This window comes from Oncorhynchus tshawytscha, linkage group LG08 (genome assembly GCF_018296145.1).
Source record: "Oncorhynchus tshawytscha isolate Ot180627B linkage group LG08, Otsh_v2.0, whole genome shotgun sequence".
Classification (NCBI taxonomy): domain Eukaryota; kingdom Metazoa; phylum Chordata; class Actinopteri; order Salmoniformes; family Salmonidae; genus Oncorhynchus; species Oncorhynchus tshawytscha.
In genome coordinates this window covers 67,073,805-67,095,375 of record NC_056436.1, presented here as the reverse complement: position 1 = coordinate 67,095,375, position 21,571 = coordinate 67,073,805, and the positions used below count along the sequence as shown (strand labels likewise).

Below are 21,571 nucleotides of genomic sequence, written 5' to 3'. Positions count from 1 at the left end.
TCCTTTACAACATTAACAATGTCAACACTGTATTTCTGATCAATTTGATGTTATTTTAATTATTTTCTTTCAAAAACAAGGTCATTTATAAGTGACCCCAAACTTTTGAATGGTAGTGTATATTTTAAACCAAATACTTTTAGACTTTTACTCAGGTAGATTTGTCCTGGGTGACTTTGACTTTTTCTATTCATTTTCTATTAAGGTATCTTTACTTTTACTCAAGTATGACCACTGTATATAGAGTATTCCACCAATGTAAAAAGCCAATATTACAGTTGCTCTGTACACTGTTTTCATTGAGGAAATGTACAAGTCTGCTGTTAATGATAATGCAGAGGATTTTCCCAAGGTTGCTGTTGACGTATATCACTCGGTAGTTACTTGGTTCCAAATATTGGGGAATAATGAATGATTTTGAATGTTTTGTGTCCTAATAGTTTTTTGGTAGGTTTCCACACTGCTTTCCTTCCACCTACCAAAATGGCACCTGAACAAATGGCAGCAGTTTTACGGGCGCACAACCTATTGTGCAATTATGTGGGGTTTTTTCGCATGATTTGTAACTGATTTTGTACTTAATGTTTCTGCATCCGTATCTTACGGCAAAAAAGAGCTTCTGAATATCAGGACAGCGATCACTCACCTCGGATTAGACAAAGATTTTTTCTTCAACAAGCAAGACACACAGGACATTCTCCAAACACCCGACAAGGCCAACATCCCCGGTATTTGCAAGCGGAAGTGAAGCAGGTACAGAGGACAAAGAGCGGGATGCCTGGTCAGGACCCAAAAAAGGGTGAGTGGGAAAGCTGCCGTTACCATCAATACTACTCGCCAACGTGCAATAATTGGACAATAAACTAGACGAGGTACTATCACGAATACCCTACCAACAGATATCACGTATATCCTACCATCAAAAACTGTAATATCCTATGTTTCACGGAATCATGGCTGAATGACGACATGGACATTCAGCTAGCGGGATATAAGCTGCACCGGCAGGAAAGAGCAGCACACTCCGGTAAGACGAGGGGGGTCTGTGCAAACAATTTGTAAACAACAGCCGGTGCACAAAATCTCTCGATTTTGCTCATCTGAAGTCGAGTTTATTGTGATAAATTGCAGGCCACACTACTTGCCCAGAGAGTTTTCTGCTATACTTTTCGTGGCTGTTTATTAACCACCACAGACGGATGCTGGCACTAAGACCTCACTCAGTCAGCCGCATAAGGAAATAAGCAAACAGGAAACCGCTCACCCAGAGGCGAAACCACTCACCCACTCACCCAGAGATTTTAATGCAGGGAAACTTAAATCAGTTGTACCAAAATTCCATCAACATGTTAAATGTGCAACCAGAGGGAAAAACATTCCATATCACCTGTACTCCACACACAGAGACGCGTACAACGCTCTCCCTCGCCCTCCATTTGGTAAATCCGACCACAACTCTATCCTCCTGATTCCTGCTTACAAGCAACAATTCAAGCAGGAATCACCAGTGACTCGGTCTTTAAAAATGTGGTCAGAGATGAAGCAGATGCTAAACTACAGGACTGTTTTGCTAACACAGACTGGAACATGTTCCAGGATTCTTCTAATGACATTGAGGAATACACCACAGCAGTCACTGGCTTTATAAATAAGTGCATCGAGGACGTCGTCCCCACAGTGACTGTATGTACATACCCCAACCAGAAGCCGTGAATTACAGGGAACATTCGCATTGAGCTAAAGGGTAGAGCTGCCGCTTTCAAGATGCGGGACTCTAACCCGGAAGCTTACAAGAAATCCTGCTATGCCCTGCGACGAACCATCAAACAGGCAAAGCGTCAATACAGTCCTAAGGAGATGATTGTGGACTACAGGAAAAGAAGGACAGAGCACACCCCCATTCTCATAGACGGGACTGTAGTGGAGCAGGTTGAGATCTTCATGTTCCTTGGTGTCCACATCAACAACAAACTAGAATGGTCCAAACACACCAAGACAGTCGTGAAGAGGGCACGACAAAGTCTATTCCCCTTCAGGAAACTAAGAAGATGTGGCATGGGCCCTGAGATCCTCAAAAGGACAACTGCAACATCGAGAGCAGACTGGTTGCATCACTGCCTGGTACGGCAATTGTTCGGCCTCTGACCGCAAAGCACTACAGAGGGTAGTGCGTACGACCCAGCACATCACTGGGGCTAAGCTGCCTGCCATCCAGGACCTCCAGGACCTCTACACCAGGCCCTAAAAATTGTCAAAGACCCCAGCCACCCCAGTCATAGACTGTTCTCTCTACTACCGCATGGCAAGTGGTACCGGAGTGCCAGGCCATAAGACTCCTGAACAGGAAAACAAATGGATACCCGAACAATTTACATTGTGTGCCTCCCCCAACCACCCCACCCCTCTTTTTACGCTACTGCTACTCTCTGTTCATCATATATGTATAGTCACTTTAACTATACATTCATATACATACTACCTCAATAAGCCTGACTAACCAGTCTTTGTATGTAGCCTCGCTACTTTTATAGCCTGTCTTTTTACTGTTGTTTTATTTCTTTACCTACCTATTGTTCACCTAATACCTTTTTTGCACTGTTGGTTAGAGCCTGTAAGTAAGCATTTCACTGTAAGGTGAATACCTGTTGTATTCGGTGCACGTGACAAATAAACTTTGATTTGATTTGATCTATAGGCTTTCTTAACATTATTCAGTTCCTTTGGCTTTGATACCTCATGGTTGAGTATTGCTCTGTTCAAGTAGACTGTGATTTTGTTGTGATCTGATAGGGGTGTAAGTGGGCTGAGAGACTCTGGGTTGAGGTCAGTGATAAAGTAGTCTACAGTACTACTGCCAAGAGATGAGCTGTAGGTGTACCTACCGTAGGAATCCCCCTCAAAGAATACCATTGACTATGTACATACTCAGCGTGCGACAGAGATGCAGGTGTTGTGACCCCTTTCTGTTGGTTATGTTGTCATAGTTGTACATAGGAGGGCATATGGGGAGGGAATGCTATCACCTCCAGGTAGGTGTTTGTCCCCCTGTGTGCTAAGGGTGTCAGGTTCTTGTCCAGTTCTGGTATTTAGGTCGCCACAGACTAGTTCATGTTCCTGGGCCTGGAAATGATTGATTTCCCCGTCCAGGATGGAGAAGCTGTCTTTATTACTAGGCTACCCTGGGGCGGCCTAGTGGATAGAGCGTTGGACTAGTAACCGAAAGGTAACAAGTTTGAATCCCCGAGCTGACAAGATACAAATCTGTCATTCTGCCCCTGAACAGGCAGTTAACCCACTGTTCCTAGGCTGTCATTGAAAATAAGAATTTGTTCTTAACTGACTTGCTTAGTTAAATAAAGATAAATTAAAGTACGGGGATTCTAATGTTGGGGGGATACAGTAGGTAGCAAACAGGAGGACATTCTCTCTGTTGAAATCATTACCTTTGGAAATTCTAGCTAAATGTAAAATGTTCCTGATTTTATTAATTTAATAGAGTGAGTTAGGTCTGCTATGTCTGTCTGTTTGTCTGGCTGTCACTCTCTCCGTCCGTCTATGTGTCTGTCACTCTCTCTGTCTGTCTGTCACTCTCTCCGTCTGTCACTCTCTCCATCTGTCTGTCTGTCTGTCACTCTCTCCATCTGTCTGTCTGTCCATCTGTCTGTCACTCTCTCCGTCTGTCACTCTCTCCGTCCATCCGTCCGTTTGTCTGTCTGTTCGTCACTCTCTCCGTCTGTTTGTCTGTCACTCTCTCTGTCTGTCAGTCTCTCCGTCCGTCTGTCACTCTCTCCGTCCATCTGTCACGCTCTCCGTCCGTCTGTCACTCTCTCCGTCTGTCTGTCACTCTCTCCATCTATCTATCACTCTCTCCGTCTGTCTGTCTGTCACTCTCTTCGTCCGTCCGCCCGCCCGTCCGTCCGTCCGTCTGTCTGTCCGTCACTCTCTCCGTCTGTCACTCTCTCTGTCTGTCCGTCTGTCTGTCTGTGTCTCTCTGTCTGTCTGTCTGTCTCTCTCTCCGTCCGTCTGTCACGCTCTCTGTCCGTCTGTCACTCTCTCCGTCTGTCTGTCACTCTCTCCATCTATCTATCACTCTCTCCGTCTGTCTGTCTGTCACTCTCTTCGTCCGTCCGCCCGCCAGTCCGTCCGTCTGTCTGTCCGTCAGTCTCTCCGTCTGTCACTCTCTCTGTCCGTCCGTCTGTCTGTCTCTCTCTGTCTGTCTGTCTGTCTGTCTGTCTGTCTGTCTGTCTGTCTGTCTGTCTGTCTGTCTGTCTGTCTGTCTGTCTGTCTGTCTGTCTTCTGTTTGTCACTCTGTTTGTCTGTCTGTCTGTCTGTCTGTCTGTCTGTCTGTCTGTCTGTCTGTCTGTCTGTCTGTCTGTCTGTCCGTCTGTCTCTCTCTCTGTCTCTCGCTCTCCTTTTCACATGGGTGGCCACAAGTTACAGTAGGATAGCCCAGTGTGCTGAAGTTACAGTAGGATAGCCCAGTGAGCTGAAGTTACAGTAGAGTAGACCAGTGAGCTGAAGTTACAGTAGAGTAGACCAGTGAGCTGAAGTTACAGTAGAATTTCCCAGTGAGCTGAAGTTACAGTAGCATAGCCCAGTGAGCTGAAGTTACAGTAGGATAGCCCAGTGAGCTGAAGTTACAGTAGAGTTTCCCAGTGAGCTGAAGTTACAGTAGAGTAGACCAGTGAGCTGAAGTTACAGTAGAATTTCCCAGTGAGCTGAAGTTACAGTAGCATAGCCCAGTGAGCTGAAGTTACAGTAGGATAGCCCAGTGAGCTGAAGTTACAGTAGGATAGCTCAGTGAGCTGAAGTTACAGTGGAATAGCCCAGTGAGCTGAAGTTACAGTGGAATAGCCCAGTGAGCTGAAGTTACAGTAGGATAGCCCAGTGAGCTGAAGTTACAGTGGAATAGCCCAGTGAGCTGAAGTTACAGTAGGATAGCCCAGTGAGCTGAAGTTACAGTAGGATAGCCCAGTGAGCTGAAGTTACAGTGGAATAGCCCAGTGAGCTGAAGTTACAGTAGGATAGCTCAGGGAGCTGAAGTTACAGTGGAATAGCCCAGTGAGCTGAAGTTACAGTAGGATAGCTCAGGGAGCTGAAGTTACAGTGGAATAGCCCAGTGAGCTGAAGTTACAGTAGGATAGCTCAGGGAGCTGAAGTTACAGTAAGATAGCCCAGTGAGCTGAAGTTACAGTAGAAATGCCCAGTGAGCTGAAGTTACAGTAGGATAGCTCAGTGAGCTGAAGTTACAGTAGGATAGCTCAGTGAGCTGAAGTTACAGTAGGATAGCTCAGGGAGCTGAAGTTACAGTGGAATAGCCCAGTGAGCTGAAGTTACAGTAGGATAGCTCAGGGAGCTGAAGTTACAGTAGGATAGCCCAGTGAGCTGAAGTTACAGTAGAAATGCCCAGTGAGCTGAAGTTACAGTAGGATAGCTCAGTGAGCTGAAGTTACAGTAGGATAGCTCAGTGAGCTGAAGTTACAGTAGGATAGCTCAGTGAGCTGAAATTACTGTGAGCTGTATAATATATTATTATATATTATATAATATATTGTATAATATATTATTATACAGCTCCACGATGGCGTAGCAGTCAGACAGACGTCTTTGTCCGTCTTGTCGTGTCCCCATGTATATATCTTTTTATATATTTTTCTTTGCATATATTTTTTATAGTTTTCTAAACCTCAACTTCAAAATACTCTCCTGCAACCTGCCTCACCCAATGTGGTGTGGATCTGTTTTTTTCTAAAGTATTTATATTTACCTCTGAACCGGAATCCCCCAACAGAACCTAGCCAGCTAACTAGCTACTATCTAGTAGTCAGCTAACCACTGCTAGCAGTCATCAGCTACCTTTAGCTCGGAAAGCTCTCGCCAGATTGTACAACGCAATTAAAAACATAGCATACCGGACCTATTTTCTCTCCATATCCCCGGATTCCTATCGCAAGCTCTGAATCTTCTCACCTGGATCATCGCAGCTAGCTAGCTGCAATCCGAGCAACTACTCCTGGCTAACGTCTCTGTCCCGAAGAAAGCACCAATTAGGCTGGAGCTAGCCCAAGCTAGGCCCATCTCCCGGCTAGCTGAAGAGGTCCATCAGCCACTCCTGGGCTACAAAACCTATTTTTCCAACTGGCCCGGACCCCTTTTACTGCCGGTATGGGGTACGGAGCCCCGCCGATCCTTCACGACTAGACTACCGAAGTAATCTGCTCGAGGGGGTTACTCAACTGGCTCCTACCTTGTGATGTCCCCTGAATGCCCATCTGCTGGCCTACAAGCCGCGGCCCACTAGCTGTCTAGAGCATATTGGACTTTTAGCTAATAGGTCCATCGGTCAATTTCTCGGGCCACTATTCCTATTTTGCCAATCGGCCTGGGCCCCTTTTACTACACGAAGCCCTACTTCTCCTCTGTTCCTCTGGTGATGTAGAGGTTAATGCAGGACCTGCAGTACCTCGCTCCACTCCTATTCCCCAGGTGCTCTTATTTGTTGACTTCTGTAACCGTAAAGCCTTGGTTTCATGCATGTTAACATTAAAAGCCTCCTCCCTAAGTTTGTTTTATTCACTGCTTTAGCACACTCTGCCAACCCGGATGACTTAGCCGTGTCTGAATCCTGGTTCAGGAAGACCACCAAAATCCCTGAAATTTCCATCCCTATAACATTTTCCGCCAAGAAGGAACAGCCAAAGGGGGCAGAGTTCAAATCTACTGCAGAGATAGCCTGCAGAGCTCTGTTATACTATCCAGTTCTGTACCCAAACAATTCAAGCTTCTACTTTTAAAAATCCACCTTTCCAGAAACAAGTCTCTCACCGTTGCCACTTGGTGTAGACCACCCTCTGCCCCCAGCCTTGCCCTGGACACCATATTTGAATTAATTGCCCCCATCTATCTTCAGACCTCGTGCTGCTAGGTGACCTAAACTGAGACATGCTTAACACCCCGGCCATCCTACAATCTGAGCTTGATGCCCTCAATCTCACACAAATTATCAATGAACCTACCAGGTACAACCCCAAATCCGTAAACATGTGCACCCTTATAGATATCATCCTAACCAACTTGCCCTCCAAATACACCTCTGCTGTTTTCAACCAAGATCTCAGCGATCACTGCCTCATTACCTGCATCCGTAATGGGTCAGAGGTCAAACGACCACCCCTCATCACTTTCAAATGCTCCCTAAAAAAAATCAGAGAGCTGGCCTTTCTAATCGACCTGGTCAGGGTATCCTGGAATGATATTGACCACATCCCGTCAGTAGAGGATGCCTGGTTATTCTTTAAAAGTGCCTTCCTCACCATCTTAAATAAGCATGCTCCTTTAAAAAAATGTAGAACCAGGAACAAATATAGCCCTTGGTTCACTCCAGACCTGACTACCCTTGACCAGCACAAAAAAATCCTGTGGCGTACTGCATTAGCATCGAATAGCCCCCGTGATATGGAACTTTTCAGTGAAGTTAGGAACCAATATACACAGGCAATTTGGAAAGCTATGGCTACCTTTTTCAAACAGAAATTTGCATCCTGTTGCACAAACTCAAAAAACTTCTGGGGCACTGTAAAGTCCATGGAGAATAAGAGCACCTCCTCCCAGCTGCCCACTGCACTGAGGCTACCAATAAATCCACTAAAATTGAGAATTTCAATTAGCATTTTTCTACGGCTGGCCATACTTTCCTCCTGGCTACCCCTACACCGGTCAACAGCCCGGCACCCCCCACAGCAACTTGCTTATCTGCCGAAATTGTTGCAACCCCTATTACTAGCCTGTGCAACCTTGCTTTCGTATTATCTGAGATTCCCAAAGATTGGAAAGCGGCCGCGATCATCCCCCGCTTCAAAGGGGGAGACACTCTAGACCCAAACTGCTACAGACCTATATCTATCCTACCCTGCCTTTCTAAGGTCTTTGAAAGCCAAGTTAACAAACAGATTACCGACCATTTCGAATCCCACCGTACCTTCTCCACCATGCAGTCTGGTTTCAGAGCTGGGCATAGGTGCAACTCAGCCACGCTCAAGGTCCTAAATGATATCATAACCACCATCGATAAGAGACATTACTGTGCAGCCGTATTCTTCAACGTGGCCAAGGCATTCGACTCTGTCAATCACCACATTCTTATCGGCAGACTAAACAGACTTGGTTTCTCAAATGATTGCCTCGCCTGGTTCACCAACTACTTCTTTGATAGAGTTCAGTGTGTCAAATCGGAAGGCCTGTTGTCTGGACCTCTGGCAGTCTCTATGAGGGTGTCACAGGGTTCAATTCTCGGGCCGACTCTCTTCTCTGTATACATCAATGATGTTCACCGGATGTTGTCGTAGTGTCCAGCTAGCGGTTCATGCGTCCAAACAGGTTTACACATCTCCAATCAAAGTTAAATCTAGAATCGGCATCCTATTTTGCAACAAAGCCTCCTTCACTCATGCTGCCAAACATATCCTCGTAAAACTGACCATCCTACCGATCCTCGACTTTGGCGATGTCATTTACAAAATAGCCTCCAATACTCTACTCAACAAATTGGATGCAGTCTATCACAGTGCCATCCGTTTTGTCACCAAAGCCCCATATACTACCCACCATTGCGACCTGTATGCTCTCGTTGGCTGGCCCTCGCTTCATACTCGTCGCCAAACCCACTGGCTCCAGGTCATCTACAAGCCTCTGCTAGGAAAATCCCCGCCTTATCTCAGCTCACTGGTCACCATAGCAGCACCCACCCATTGCACATGCTCCATCAGTTATATCTCACTAGTCACCCCCAAAGCCAATTCCTCATTTGGCCGCCTTTCCTTCCAGTTCTCTGCTGCCAATGACTGGAACGAACTGCAAAAATCACTGAAAAAATCACTTTGCATCAGCTCAGAGCAGAGACTGCACCTGTACAACTAAATCGCCCATCCAACTACCTCATCCCCATACAGTATTTATTTATTTATCTTGCTCCTTTGCACCCCAGTATCTCTACTTGCACATTCATCTTCTGCACATTTTCCATTCCAGTGTTTAATTGCTATATTGTAATTACTTCGCCACCATGGCCTATTTATTGCTTTACCTCCCTTATCCTACCTCATTTGCACACACTGTATATAGACTTTTTATACTGTATTATTGCCTGTATGTTTGTTTATTCCATGTGTAACTCTGTGTTGTGGTATGTGTCGAACTGCTTTGCTTTATCTTGGCCAGGTTGCAGTTGTAAATGAGAACTTGTTCTCAACTATCCTACCTGGTTAAATTGAGCGACAGTATTGAGACGCATCCCAGGTCCTGCGCGGTGTGATAAACAATAAGGAGGTGTTTGGCCTATGATAGGCCTGATGTAGAGAGACAGGAAGCTGCTCTGACTGAAGGGACCAGGTCTGTGGAAACAACAGGATGGAGATAATTACTCTATCAACACAAGATCCCCTCCTGAGACTGACAACATAGAGGGTCAGAGTTGGTGTGCGCAGGCGAGCCCGGGTACATGTAGACAGACATCATTTGAAGCACATGCAGCTTTAAATAGGCAGCCAGGCAATACAGAAGACACATAGCAATCATATTATGAGTTCAGTGTAGTTGTTTCCATTTGTACCGTAGTACAAATTCATTACTAATCAAGTACAATAATGTTTGATACAGTAGAGAACACTGATATGATGTCATTCAGGGACACAACAGCATTCCTAAAATGAATTGCCCTCACACGTAGTGAGGCACAAACACAAATAGAGGATCACACAGAGCCAGTTAGGGTGCCCAGACAACATAGAAAAAGTGAGAGAGAGAGAGAGAGAGAGAGAGAGAGAGAGAGAGAGAGAGAGAGAGAGAGAGAGAGAGAGAGAGAGAGAGAGAGAGAGAGAGAGAGAGAGAGAGAGAGAGAGAGAGAGAGAGAGAGAGAGAGAGAGAGAGAGAGAGAGAGAGAGAGAGAGAGAGAGAGAGAGAGAGAGAAAGAGAGAGAGAGAGAGAGAGAGAGAGAGAGAGAGAGAGAGCAGGAATGTCCATACATAGCCAGCAGGAAGAGCTGTGTCAAGCAGGAAATACCTTGTACGGGCATGGAGTTTTCCTCTTGGCTCCCAGAGCAGAGATCACAGGGCTTCTGGGAGACTGCAGGGGCGGGGAGCGGCCGGCTGCCGACTGTAACTTTAGCTCACTGCCGACTGTCAGCTCCCAGCTTCACTTCTTTTGTTTTTATTGTACACCTACTGTAGCCTGCAGTCTCCCTTCTGTACTGTTTTGTCCTCCTTCTCACCATTCACTACTCTGACTGGCCAGGAATCAGTTGTTCCTGAATAATGCTGGCTGTACATTAAACAAGCACACCATGTTGTGTCTACTGTCTCCCTGTATTGTATTTCTTTCCAACACATTGATACCTAGACATGAATCAACTTTTAGTACTTCATCATTATCTTGGTGATTTAACTCGCTATGACACAGCTTGATCAGTTATTCCCATCTGTGTGTCAAATGTGACAGACAGACTAATACCCTTTTGAGATAGACAGGCATACAAACAGACAACATTACATACTGTAGATAGCCAGACAGTGACTATCTGTATTAGATCCATGAATCTGAGAAGTGACGTTAACTAATGCCTTGCACCTGCTCCCTAGCTCCCATTCCCACTCTCTCTCTACCTCTCTCTCTCTCTCTCTCTCTCTCTCTCTCTCTCTCTCTTTCCTCTCTCTCTTTCTTTCTCTCTCTCTCTGGTCAGTTAACAAGTTTGGGTGTGAGCGCCAGACATACACACAAACACACAACTCTCTGCCCTCACACACAGGTTGGTGGCATGTGTCTTTGGAAGGTTACATCACTTTATAGAGCAGTAGAGAGGTACACAGTCTCAATGGCAACTGTTGCATAAATAGCATAGCTTGCATAGTAGGCTTTCACTCTGGCAGGCAGGCTAGACCCAGGGGAGGTGCTGTGCTCTGCTGTCCCAGGACGAAGTGACTGCAGGGGGACAGCAGGACAGGATTTGAAGCCTGAAAGTGTCTGGAGGAAGGACTGCTCTGGCCTGGACAAAGAGCATTATGTACTGTTCTGATGGAGATGGATGTTGTATTTGTGTGTGTGAGAGAGAGAGCGAGGGGGGACAGCAGAGAGAGAAGGGGAGAGAGAGAATTAGAGAGAGAGAAGAGAGGGAGAGTCAGAGAGAGGGGAGAGAGAGAATTAGAGAGAGGAGAGAGGGAGAGTCAGAGAGAGGGGGAGAGAAAGAAAATCAGAGAGAGAGTATGAGTGAGAGATGGAAAGAGATTGAGAGAGAGATAATCAGACAGAGAGAAAGTTTGAGAGAGAGATTGAGAGAGAGAGAGAAAGAGAGAGAGAGTGAGAGAGAGGGGCATAAAGGGGATGGTCATGTTGGAGAGGGAAAATAAATGAAGATAAGTGGCTTCAAGCTACAGTAGAAAAGCTAAAGTAGAAACAGCAGAAAGCCATAAAGGCATTCTTTGAGAAAAGGAGGCTACTTTCATCTCTTACACACAGGCTCTGGTAGACAGACAGTAAACCAAACAGCTATTGGTCTGTAATCTCCCTCAGCTTTAAAAGCTAACAGGGAAGAGAGGGAGAATAGAGCTAATAGCATCATTCTCCTCTCCATTCTCACTGCAGCTTTCAGCCTGCTGTCCAGGATAGAATAACAGCACAGAGCTGAGTTCATACCTCACAATGGAGGCTGTGCTACACACACACGTTGAAGTGTGTGTGTCTGTGTGAATTACACTTAACTGCATGGAAACTAGCAGCCTGTAAAAAAAAACAGACTCTTAGTAGCAAGGTGCTCTTATTGTAATCGAACACCTTTACTACATTAAAGGGAGAGGGAGAAACAGAGGAGTGGGTGGATGGAGGAGAGGGAGAAACAGAGGAGTGGGTGGATGGAGGAGAGGGAGAAACAGAGGAGTGGGTGGATGGAGGAGAGGGAGAAACAGAGGAGAGGGTGGATGGAGGAGAGGGAGAAACAGAGGAGAGGGTGGATGGAGGAGAGGGAGAAACAGAGGAGTGGGTGGATGGAGGAGAGGGAGAAACAGAGGAGTGGGTGGATGGAGGAGAGGGGAAACAGGATGGGTGGATGGGAGAGGGAGAAACAGAGGAGTGGGTGGATGGAAGAGAGGGAGAAACAGAGGAGTGGGTGGATGGAAGAGAGGGAGAAACAGAGGAGAGGGTGGATGGAGGGTGGATGGAGAGGGAGAAACAGAGGAGAGGGTGGATGGAAGAGAGGGAGAAACAGAGGAGAGGGTGGATGGAGGAGAAACAGAGGAGTGGGTGGATGGAGGAGGGAGAAACACAGGAGTGGGTGGATGGAGGAGAGGGAGAAACAGAGAAACAGAGAGGGTGGATGGAGGGTGGATGGAGAGGGAGAAACAGAGGAGAGGGTGGATGGAGGACAGGGAGAAACAGAGGAGTGGGTGGATGGAAGAGAGAGGGAGAAACAGAGGAGAGGGTGGATGGAGGAGCGGGAGAAACACAGGAGTGGGTGGATGGGTGGATGGAGGAGAGGGAGAAACAGAGGAGAGGGTGGATGGAGGAGAGGGAGAAACAGAGGAGAGGGTGGATGGAGGACAGGGAGAAACAGAGGAGAGGGTGGATGGAGGACAGGGAGAAACAGAGGGTGGATGGAGGGGAGAAACAGAGGAGTGGGTGGATGGAGGAGAGGGAGAAACAGAGGAGAGGGTGGATGGAGGAGAGGGAGAAACAGAGGAGAGGGTGGATGGAGGAGAGGGAGAAACAGAGGAGAGGGTGGATGAGAGGGAGAAACAGAGGAGAGGGTGGATGGAGGACAGGGAGAAACAGAGGAGAGGGTGGATGGAGGGAGAGAGGGAGAAACAGAGGAGTGGGTGGATGGAGAGAGAGGGAGATACAGAGGAGTGGGTGGATGGAGGAGATGGAGGAGAAACAGAGGAGTGGGTGGATGGAGGAGAGGGAGAAACAGAGGAGTGGGTGGATGGAGGAGAGGGAGAAACAGAGGAGAGGGTGGATGGAGGAGAGGGAGAAACAGAGGAGAGGGTGGATGGAGGAGAGGGAGAAACAGAGGAGAGGGTGGAGAGGAGAGGGTGGATGGATGGAGGAGAGGGAGAAACAGAGGAGAGGGTGGATGGAGGAGAGGGAGAAACAGAGGAGAGGGTGGATGGAGGAGAGGGAGAAACAGAGGAGAGGGTGGATGGAGGAGAGGGAGAAACAGAGGAGAGAGTGGATGGAGGAGAGGGAGAAACAGAGGATAGGGTGGAGGAGAGGAGAGAGAGAAACAGAGGAGAGGGTGGAGGAGAGAAGAGGGAGAAACACGGGAGAGGGTGGAGGAGAAGAGAGGGAGAAGCAGAGGAGAGGAAGGAGGAGAGAAGGGGGAGACACAGGAGAGGGTGGAGGAGAGGACAGGGAGAATCAGAGGAGAGGGAGGAGGAGAGAAGAGGGAGAAACACCGGAGAAGGTGGAGGAGAGGAGACGGAGAAACAGAGGAGAGGAAGGAGGAGAGAAGAGGGAGAAACACAGGAGAGGGTGGAGGAGAAGAGAGGGAGAAACAGAGGACAGAGAGGTGGGAAGAAGAGGGAGAAACACAGGAGAGGGTGGAGGAGAGGACAGGGAGAAGCAGAGGACAGAGAGGTGGGAAGAAGAGGGAGAAACACAGGAGAGGGTGGAGGAGAAGAGAGGGAGATGCAGAGGAGAGGTAGGAGGACAAAAGAGGGAGAAACACAGGAGAAGGTGGAGGAGAGAACAGGGAGAAGCAGAGGAGAGGGAGGAGGAGAGAGGGGGAGAAACACAGTAGGGGGTGGAGGAGAGGACAGGTAGAAGCAGAGGAGAGAGAGGAGAGAAGAGGGAGAAACACAGGAGAGGGTGGAGGAGAAGAGAGGGAGATGCAGAGGAGAGGTAGGAGGACAAAAGAGGGAGAAACACAGGAGAAGGTGGAGGAGAGAACAGGGAGAAGCAGAGGAGAGGGAGGAGGAGAGAGGGGGAGAAACACAGTAGGGGGTGGAGGAGAGGACAGGTAGAAGCAGAGGAGAGAGAGGAGAGAAGAGGGAGAAACTCAGGAGAGGTGTGTTGGAGAGGACAGGGAGATGCAGAGGAGAGGAAGGAGGAGAGAAGAGGGAGAAACACAGGAGAGGGTGGAGGAGAAGAGATGGAGAAGCAGATGAGAGGGAGGAGGAGAGGACAGCGAGAAGCAGAGGAGAGGGTGAAGGAGAGGAGAGGGCGGAGAGGACGGAGGAGAGGATAGGGAGGAGAGGATGGAGGAGAGGAGAGGGAGAAGCAGAGGAGAGGGAGGAGGAGAGGACAGCGAGAAGCAGAGGAGAGGGTGGAGGAGAGGAGAGGGAGGAGGAGAGGAGAGGGAGAAGCATAGGAGTGGGACAGAAAAGATGGGGTGTTGGGGTAGTTGAAGGGGTGATTTTAGTTACGGAGGCATTTAGGCATTTTTGGTATTTATAGTCGAATGAAGCTATTGAATGTTGAAAGCATTCAGGGTCCATGATCTGATCAAATACACTGAGTGTACAAAACTATAGAAACACCTACTCTTTCTGTAACATAGACTGACCAGGCGAAAGCTACGATCCTTTATTGATGTCACTTCACAAATCCACTTCAATCAGGGGAGAAGACAGGTGAAAGAAGGATTTTTAAGCCTTGAGACAATTGAAACACGGATTGTGTCTGTGTGCCATTCAGAAGGTGAATGGGCAAGACAAAAGACTGAAGTGCCTTTGAACAGGGTAAGGTTGTAGGGAATGTTTTGTTGAGGTGGGATGGGATGGGGTGTAAAATATTGTGATTTGCTTGCTCTAGAGACGGCTATATGGGTCTGCTGATACAGTACGAGTGAAGGCCCAGTGCAATACTTTTATGGAAAAATAGAGTGTGGGTGTATGTGTGTGTGTGTGTGTGTGTGTGTGTGTGTGTGTGTGTGTGTGTGTGTGTGTGTGTGTGTGTGTGTGTGTGTGTGTGTGTGTGTGTGTGTGTGTGTGTGTGTGTGTGTGTGTGTGTGTGTGTGTGTGTGTGAGAGAGAGAGAGAGTATGTGTGCGTCTGTGTGCGTGTGTGTGTGTGTCTGTCCATGTATGGGTTCCTATGTGCATACATACGAGCAACAGAAGCTCACAGCAGGTCCCACAGCCCCCCTCTGTCCCCTTGTCCCCTGGCTTGCCACCCTGGTGACATCACTCACAGTGTAAGTGGCAATCAGTTTAACCTCATCACAGAGGAACTATAAATAGTTTCAGAACGGTTTCATGGGACCGGAGAGGACAGCTGTAGTGAGTGGGTGGAAAGAAGATCAGGCCAGATGATCACAAATTTACCGTATCCCTACTCCCAATTTCTCCCACTCTGCAGGCAGTACCCATGCTGTCACCACCGAGACTGACAACACCTCCAGGGCTTTGTCATAGAAGCGCACGCACACACGCACACACACACACACGCACACACACACACACACACACACACACACACACACACACACACACACACACACACAGTTATAGGCACACACACTCACACTGTTATAGGCACACACACATACCTTCTACCGACTCCCTACACCTGCCTAGTTTTACAGTGTTTTTCCAGAGGGAGTGATTATGCCATCCTAAGTGTCATAATGCTGGCAGGATGAAAAGTGAACAGCCTCTGTAGGTGTGCTCTTTTTGTAATACCTTACACAGGGCACATGGGAATGCAAGCGCTGAGGTGTGTACACTACCAGTCAAAAGTTTTAGAACACCTACTCGTTCAAGGGTTTATCTATATTTAGACTATTTTCTACATGGTAGAATAAAAGTGAAGACATCAAATCTATGAAATAACACATATGGAATCTTGTAGTAACCAAAAAAGTGTTAAACAAAAAAAACATATTTTATATTTGAGATTCTTCAAATTGCCACCCTTTGCCTTAATGACAGCTTTGCACACGCTTGGCATTCTCTCAACCAGCTTCACCTGGAATGCTTTTCCAACAGTCTTGAATGAGTTCCCACATATGCTGAGCACTTTTTGGCTGCTTTTCCTTCACTCTGCGGTCTGACTCATTCATAAACAACTGAATTAGGTTGAGGTCGGGGGATTGTGGAGGCCAGGTAATCTGATGCAGCACTCCATCACTCTCATTCTTGGTAAAATAGCCCTTACACAGCCTGGAGGTGTTTTGGGTCATTGTCCTGTTGAAAAACGAATGATACTCCCACTAGGCCCAAACCAGATGGGATGGCGTATTGTTGCAGAATGCTGTGGTATCGATGCTGGTTAAGTGTACCTTGAATTCTAAATAAATCACAGACATTGTCACCAGCAAAGCACCCCCACACCATAACACCTCCTCCTCCATGCTTTACGGTGTGAAATACACATGCGGAGATCATCCGTTCACCCACACCGCATCTCACATAGACACTTCGTTTGGAGCCAAAAATCTCAAATTTGGACTCCAGAACAAAGGACACATTTCCACGGGTCTAATGTCCATTGCTCGTGTTTCTTGGCCCAAGCAAATCTCTTATTATTATTGGTGTCCTTTAGTAGTGTTTTCTTTGCACCAATTCGACCATGAAGGCCTGATTCACAGAGTCTCCTCTGAACAGTTTATGTTGAGATGTGCCTGATACTTGAACTCTGTTCAGCATTTATTTGAGCTGCAATTTCTGAGGCTGATAACTCTAATGAACTTATCCTCTGCAGTAGCGGTAACTCTGGGTCTTCCTTTCTTGTGGCAGTCCTCATTAGAGCCAGTTTCATCATAGTGCTTGATGGTTTTTGAGAATGAACTTGAAGAATCTTTCAAAGTTCTTGAAATTGTACTACTGACCTTCATGTCTTAAAGTAAAGATGGACTGTCATTTCTCTTTGCTTATTTGAGCTGTTCTTGCCATAATATGGACTTGGTATTTTACCAAACAGGGCTATCTTCTGTATACCCCTCTACCTTGTCACAACACAACCAATTGGCTGAAATGCATTAAAAATGAAAGAATTTCCACAAATGAACTTTTAACAAGACACACCTGTTAATTGAAATGCATTCCAGGTGACTACCTCATTAAGCTAGTTGAGAGAATGCCAAGAGTGTGCAAAGCTGTCAAGGCAAAGGGTGGCTATTTGAAGAATATAACATATAAATTCTATTTTGGTATATGTAACACTTTTTTGGATACTACATGATTCCATGTGTGTTATTTCATAGTTTTTATGTCTTCACCATGATTCTACAATGTCGAAAATTCTACTAATAAAGAAAAATCCTTGAATGAGTAGGTGTTCTAAAACTTTTGACCGGTAGTGTGTGTGTGTGTGTGTGTGTGTGTGTGTGTGTGTGTGTGTGTGTGTGTGTGTGTGTGTGTGTGTGTGTGTGTGTGTGTGTGTGTGTGTGTGTGTGTGTGTGTGTGTGTGTATTTGTGTGCTTGTGTATTTATTCCTGGTTATAAATAAATACACTTCAGAAGACATACCATAAGTCAGTTAGTATAATGATGTTGGTAGAATGATGTTGGTAGAAATTATGTTAGTAGAAATTATGTTGATAGAGTGATGTTGGTAGAATGATGTTGGTAGACATGATGATGGTAGAAAATATGTTGGTAGAAGGATTTTGGTAGAAAATATGTTGGTAGAATGATTTTGGTAGACATGATGTTGGTAGAAAATATGTTGGTAGAATGATTTTGGTAGACATGATATTGGTAGAAAATATGTTGATAGAATGATGTTGGTAGAATGATTTTGGTAGACATGATTTTGGTAGAAAATATTTTGGTAGAATGATGTTGGTAGAATGATGTGGATAGACATGATGTTGGTAGAATGAGGTTGGTAGAATGATGTTGGTAAATGATGTTGATAGAATGATGTTGGTAGAAATGATGTTGGTAGAAATGATGTTGGTAGAAAGATGTTGGGTGAATGATGTTGGAAGAAATTATGTTGGTAGAATGATGATGGTAGAATGATGTTGCAGGAATGATGTTGGTAGACATGATGTTGGTAGAACATATGTTGGTAGAATGATTTTGGTAGAAAATATGTTGGTAGAATGATTTTGGTAGACATGATGTTGGTAGAAAATATGTTGGTAGAATGATTTTGGTAGACATGATATTGGTAGAAAATATGTTGATAGAATGATGTTGGTAGAATGATTTTGGTAGACATGATTTTGGTAGAAAATATTTTGGTAGAATGATGTTGGTAGAATGATGTTCAAATCAAATCAAATCAAAATCAAATTTATTTATATAGCCCTTCGTACATCAGCTGATATCTCAAAGTGCTTTACAGAAACCCAGCCTAAAACCCCAAACAGCAAGCAATGCAGGTGTAGAAGCACGGTGGCTAGGAACAACTCCATAGAAAGGCCAAAACCTAGGAAGAAACCTAGAGAGGAACCAGGCTGTTGGTAGAATGATGTTGGTAGAAATTATTTTGGTAGAATGATGTAGGTAGAAAATATTTTGGTAGAATGATGTTGGTAGAATGATGTTTGTAGAATGATGTTGGTAGAAAGATGCTGATAGAGAGATGTTGGTAGAAAGATCTTGGTAGAAAGATGTTGATAGAATGATGTTGGTAGAAATGATGTTGGTAGAAATGATGTTGGTAGAAAGATGTTGGGTGAATGATGTTGGAAGAAATTATGTTGGTAGAATGATGATGGTAGAATGATGTTGCAGGAATGATGTTGGTAGAAATGATGTTGATCGAGTGATGTTGGTAGAATGATGTTGGTAGACATGATGTTGGTAGAAAATATGTTGGTAGAATGATTTTGGTAGAAAATATGTTGGTAGAATGATTTTGGTAGACATGATGTTGGTCGAAAATATGTTGGTAGAATGATTTTGGTAGACATGATATTGGTAGAAAATAAGTTGATAGAATGATGTTGGTAGAATGATTTTGGTAGACATGATTTTGGTAGAAAGTATTTTGGTAGAATGATGTTGGTAGAATGATGTTGGTAGAAATTATCTTGGTAGAATGATGTTGGTAGAATGATGTTTATAGGATGATGTTGGTAGAATGATGTTGGTAGAATGATGTTGACAGAGTGATGTTGGTAGAAATTATGTTGGTAGACATGATTTTGGTAGAATGATGTTGATAGAGTGATGTTGGTAGAATGATGTTGGTAGAATTATGTTGGTAGAAATGATTGTAGAATGATGTTGGTAGAAAGATGATTGTAGAATGATGTTGGTAGAAAGATGTTGGTAGAATGATGTTGGTAGAATTATGTTGGTAGAAAGACGTTGGTAGAATAATGTTGGTAGAATGATGTTGGTAGAATGATGATGGTAGAATGATGATGGTAGAATGATGATGGTAGAATTATGTTGATAGAGTGATGTTGGTAGAATGATGTTGGTAGAAATGATGATGGTATAAAGATGTTGGTAAAATGATGTTGGTAGAAAGATGTTGGTAGAATGATGTTGGTAGAAAGATGTTGATACGGTGATGTTGGTAGAATGATGTTGGTAGAAAGATGTTAATAGAGTGATGCTGGTAGAAATATGTTAGTAGAATGATGTTGTTAGAAAGATGTTGGAAGAAAGATGTTGATAGAATGATGTTGGTAGAAAGATGTTGGTAGAAAGATGTTGGTAGAAAGATGTTGATAGAATGATGTTGGTATAAAGATATTTGTAGAATGATGTTGGTAGAATGATGTTCGTAGAAAGATGTTGATAGAGTGATGTTGGTAGAATGATGTTGGTAGAATGATCTTGGTAGAATGATGTTGGTAGAATGATGTTGGTAGAATGATCTTGGTAGAATGATGTTGGTAGAATGATGTTGGTAGAATGATCTTGGTAGAATGATGTTGGTAGAAAGATGTTAATAGAGTGATGCTGGTAGAAATATGTTAATAGAAAGATGTTGGTAGAAAGCTGTTGATAGAAAGATGTTACTAGAAAGATGTTGGTAGAATGATGTTGGTAGAAAGATGTTGGTAGAAAGATGTTGATAGAGTGATGTTGGTAGAAAGATGTTGGGTGAATGATGTTGGAAGAAATTATGTTGGTAGAATGACGATGGTAGAATGATGTTGCAGGAATGATGTTGGTAGAAATTATGTTGATAGAGTGATGTTGGTAGAATGATGTTGGTAGAATGATGTTGGTAGACATGATGTTGGTAGAAAATATGTTGGTAGAATGATTTTGGTAGAAAATATGTTGGTAGAATGATTTTGGTAGACATGATGTTGGTCGAAAATATGTTGGTACAATGATTTTGGTAGACATGATTTTGGTAGAAAATATTTTGGTAGAATGATGTTGGTAGAATGATGTTGGTAGAATGATGTTGGTAGAAATTATTTTGGTAGAATGATGTTGGTAGAATGATGTTTACAGAATGATGTTGGTAGAATGATGTTGGTAGAATGATGTTGACAGAGTGATGTTGGTAGAAATTATGTTGGTAGACATGATTTTGGTAGAATGATGTTCATAGAGTGATGTTGGTAGAATGATGTTGGTAGAATGATGATTGTAGAATGATGTTGGTAGAAAGATGTTGGTAGAATGATGTTGGTAGAATTATGTTGGTAGAAAGACATTGGTAGAATAATGTTGGTAGAATGATGTTGGTAGAATGATGATGGTAGAATGATGATGGTAGAATGATGATGGTAGAATGATGTTGATAGAGTGATGTTGGTAGAATGATGTTGGTAAAATGATGATGGTATAAAGATGTTGGTAAAATGATGTTGGTAGAAAGACATTGGTAGAATAATGTTGGTAGAATGATGTTGGTAGAATGATGATGGTAGAATGATGATGGTAGAATGATGATGGTAGAATGATGTTGATAGAGTGATGTTGGTAGAATGATGTTGGTAGAATGATGTTGGTAGAAAGATGTTGGTAGAAAGATGTTGATAGAATGATGTTGGTAGAAAGATGTTTGTATAATGATGTTGGTAGAAAGATGTTGATAGAATGATGTTGGTAGAAAGATGTTGGTAGAAAGATGTTGATAGAATGATGTTGGTAGAAAGATATTTGTAGAATGATGTTGGTAGAAAGATATTTGTAGAATGATGTTCGTAGAAAGATGTTGATAGAGTGATGTTGGTAGAATGATGTTGGTAGAATGATGTTGGTAGAATGATGTTGGTAGAAAGATGTTGATAGAGTGATGTTGGTAGAATGATGTTGGTAGAAAGATGTTGATAGTATGATGTTGGTAGAAAGATATTTGTAGAATGATGTTGGTAGAAAGATATTTGTAGAATGATGTTGGTAGAAAGATGTTGATAGAGTGATGTTGGTAGAATGATGTTGGTAGAATGATGTTGGTAGAATGATGTTGGTAGAAAGATGTTGATAGAGTGATGTTGGTAGAATGATGTTGGTAGAATGATGTTGGTAGAAAGATGTTGATAGAGTGATGTTGATAGAGTGATGTTGGTAGAGTGATGTTGGTAGAAAGATGTTGATAGAGTGATGTTGGTAGAATGATGTTGGTAGAAATATGTTGGTAGAAAGATGTTGATAGAGTTATGCTGGTAGAAAGATGTTGGTAGAAAGATGTTGATAGAATGATGTTGGTAGAAAGATGTTG

At 44.3% G+C, this 21,571-nt stretch overlaps 1 protein-coding gene across 1 annotated transcript in view; it reads left to right on the top strand.

Moving 5' to 3' along the window:
* LOC121847023 (extensin-like) overlaps positions 1 to 15,393 on the top strand; it is a 40,792-nt gene extending 25,399 nt beyond the window's left edge. Inside the window, exon 2 of the mRNA XM_042326307.1 lies at positions 15,338 to 15,393. Within this exon, the coding sequence (XP_042182241.1) occupies positions 15,338 to 15,393 (56 nt within the window). The remainder of the gene's footprint in view (positions 1 to 15,337) is intronic.
* Positions 15,394 to 21,571: the final 6,178 nt, after the last annotated feature.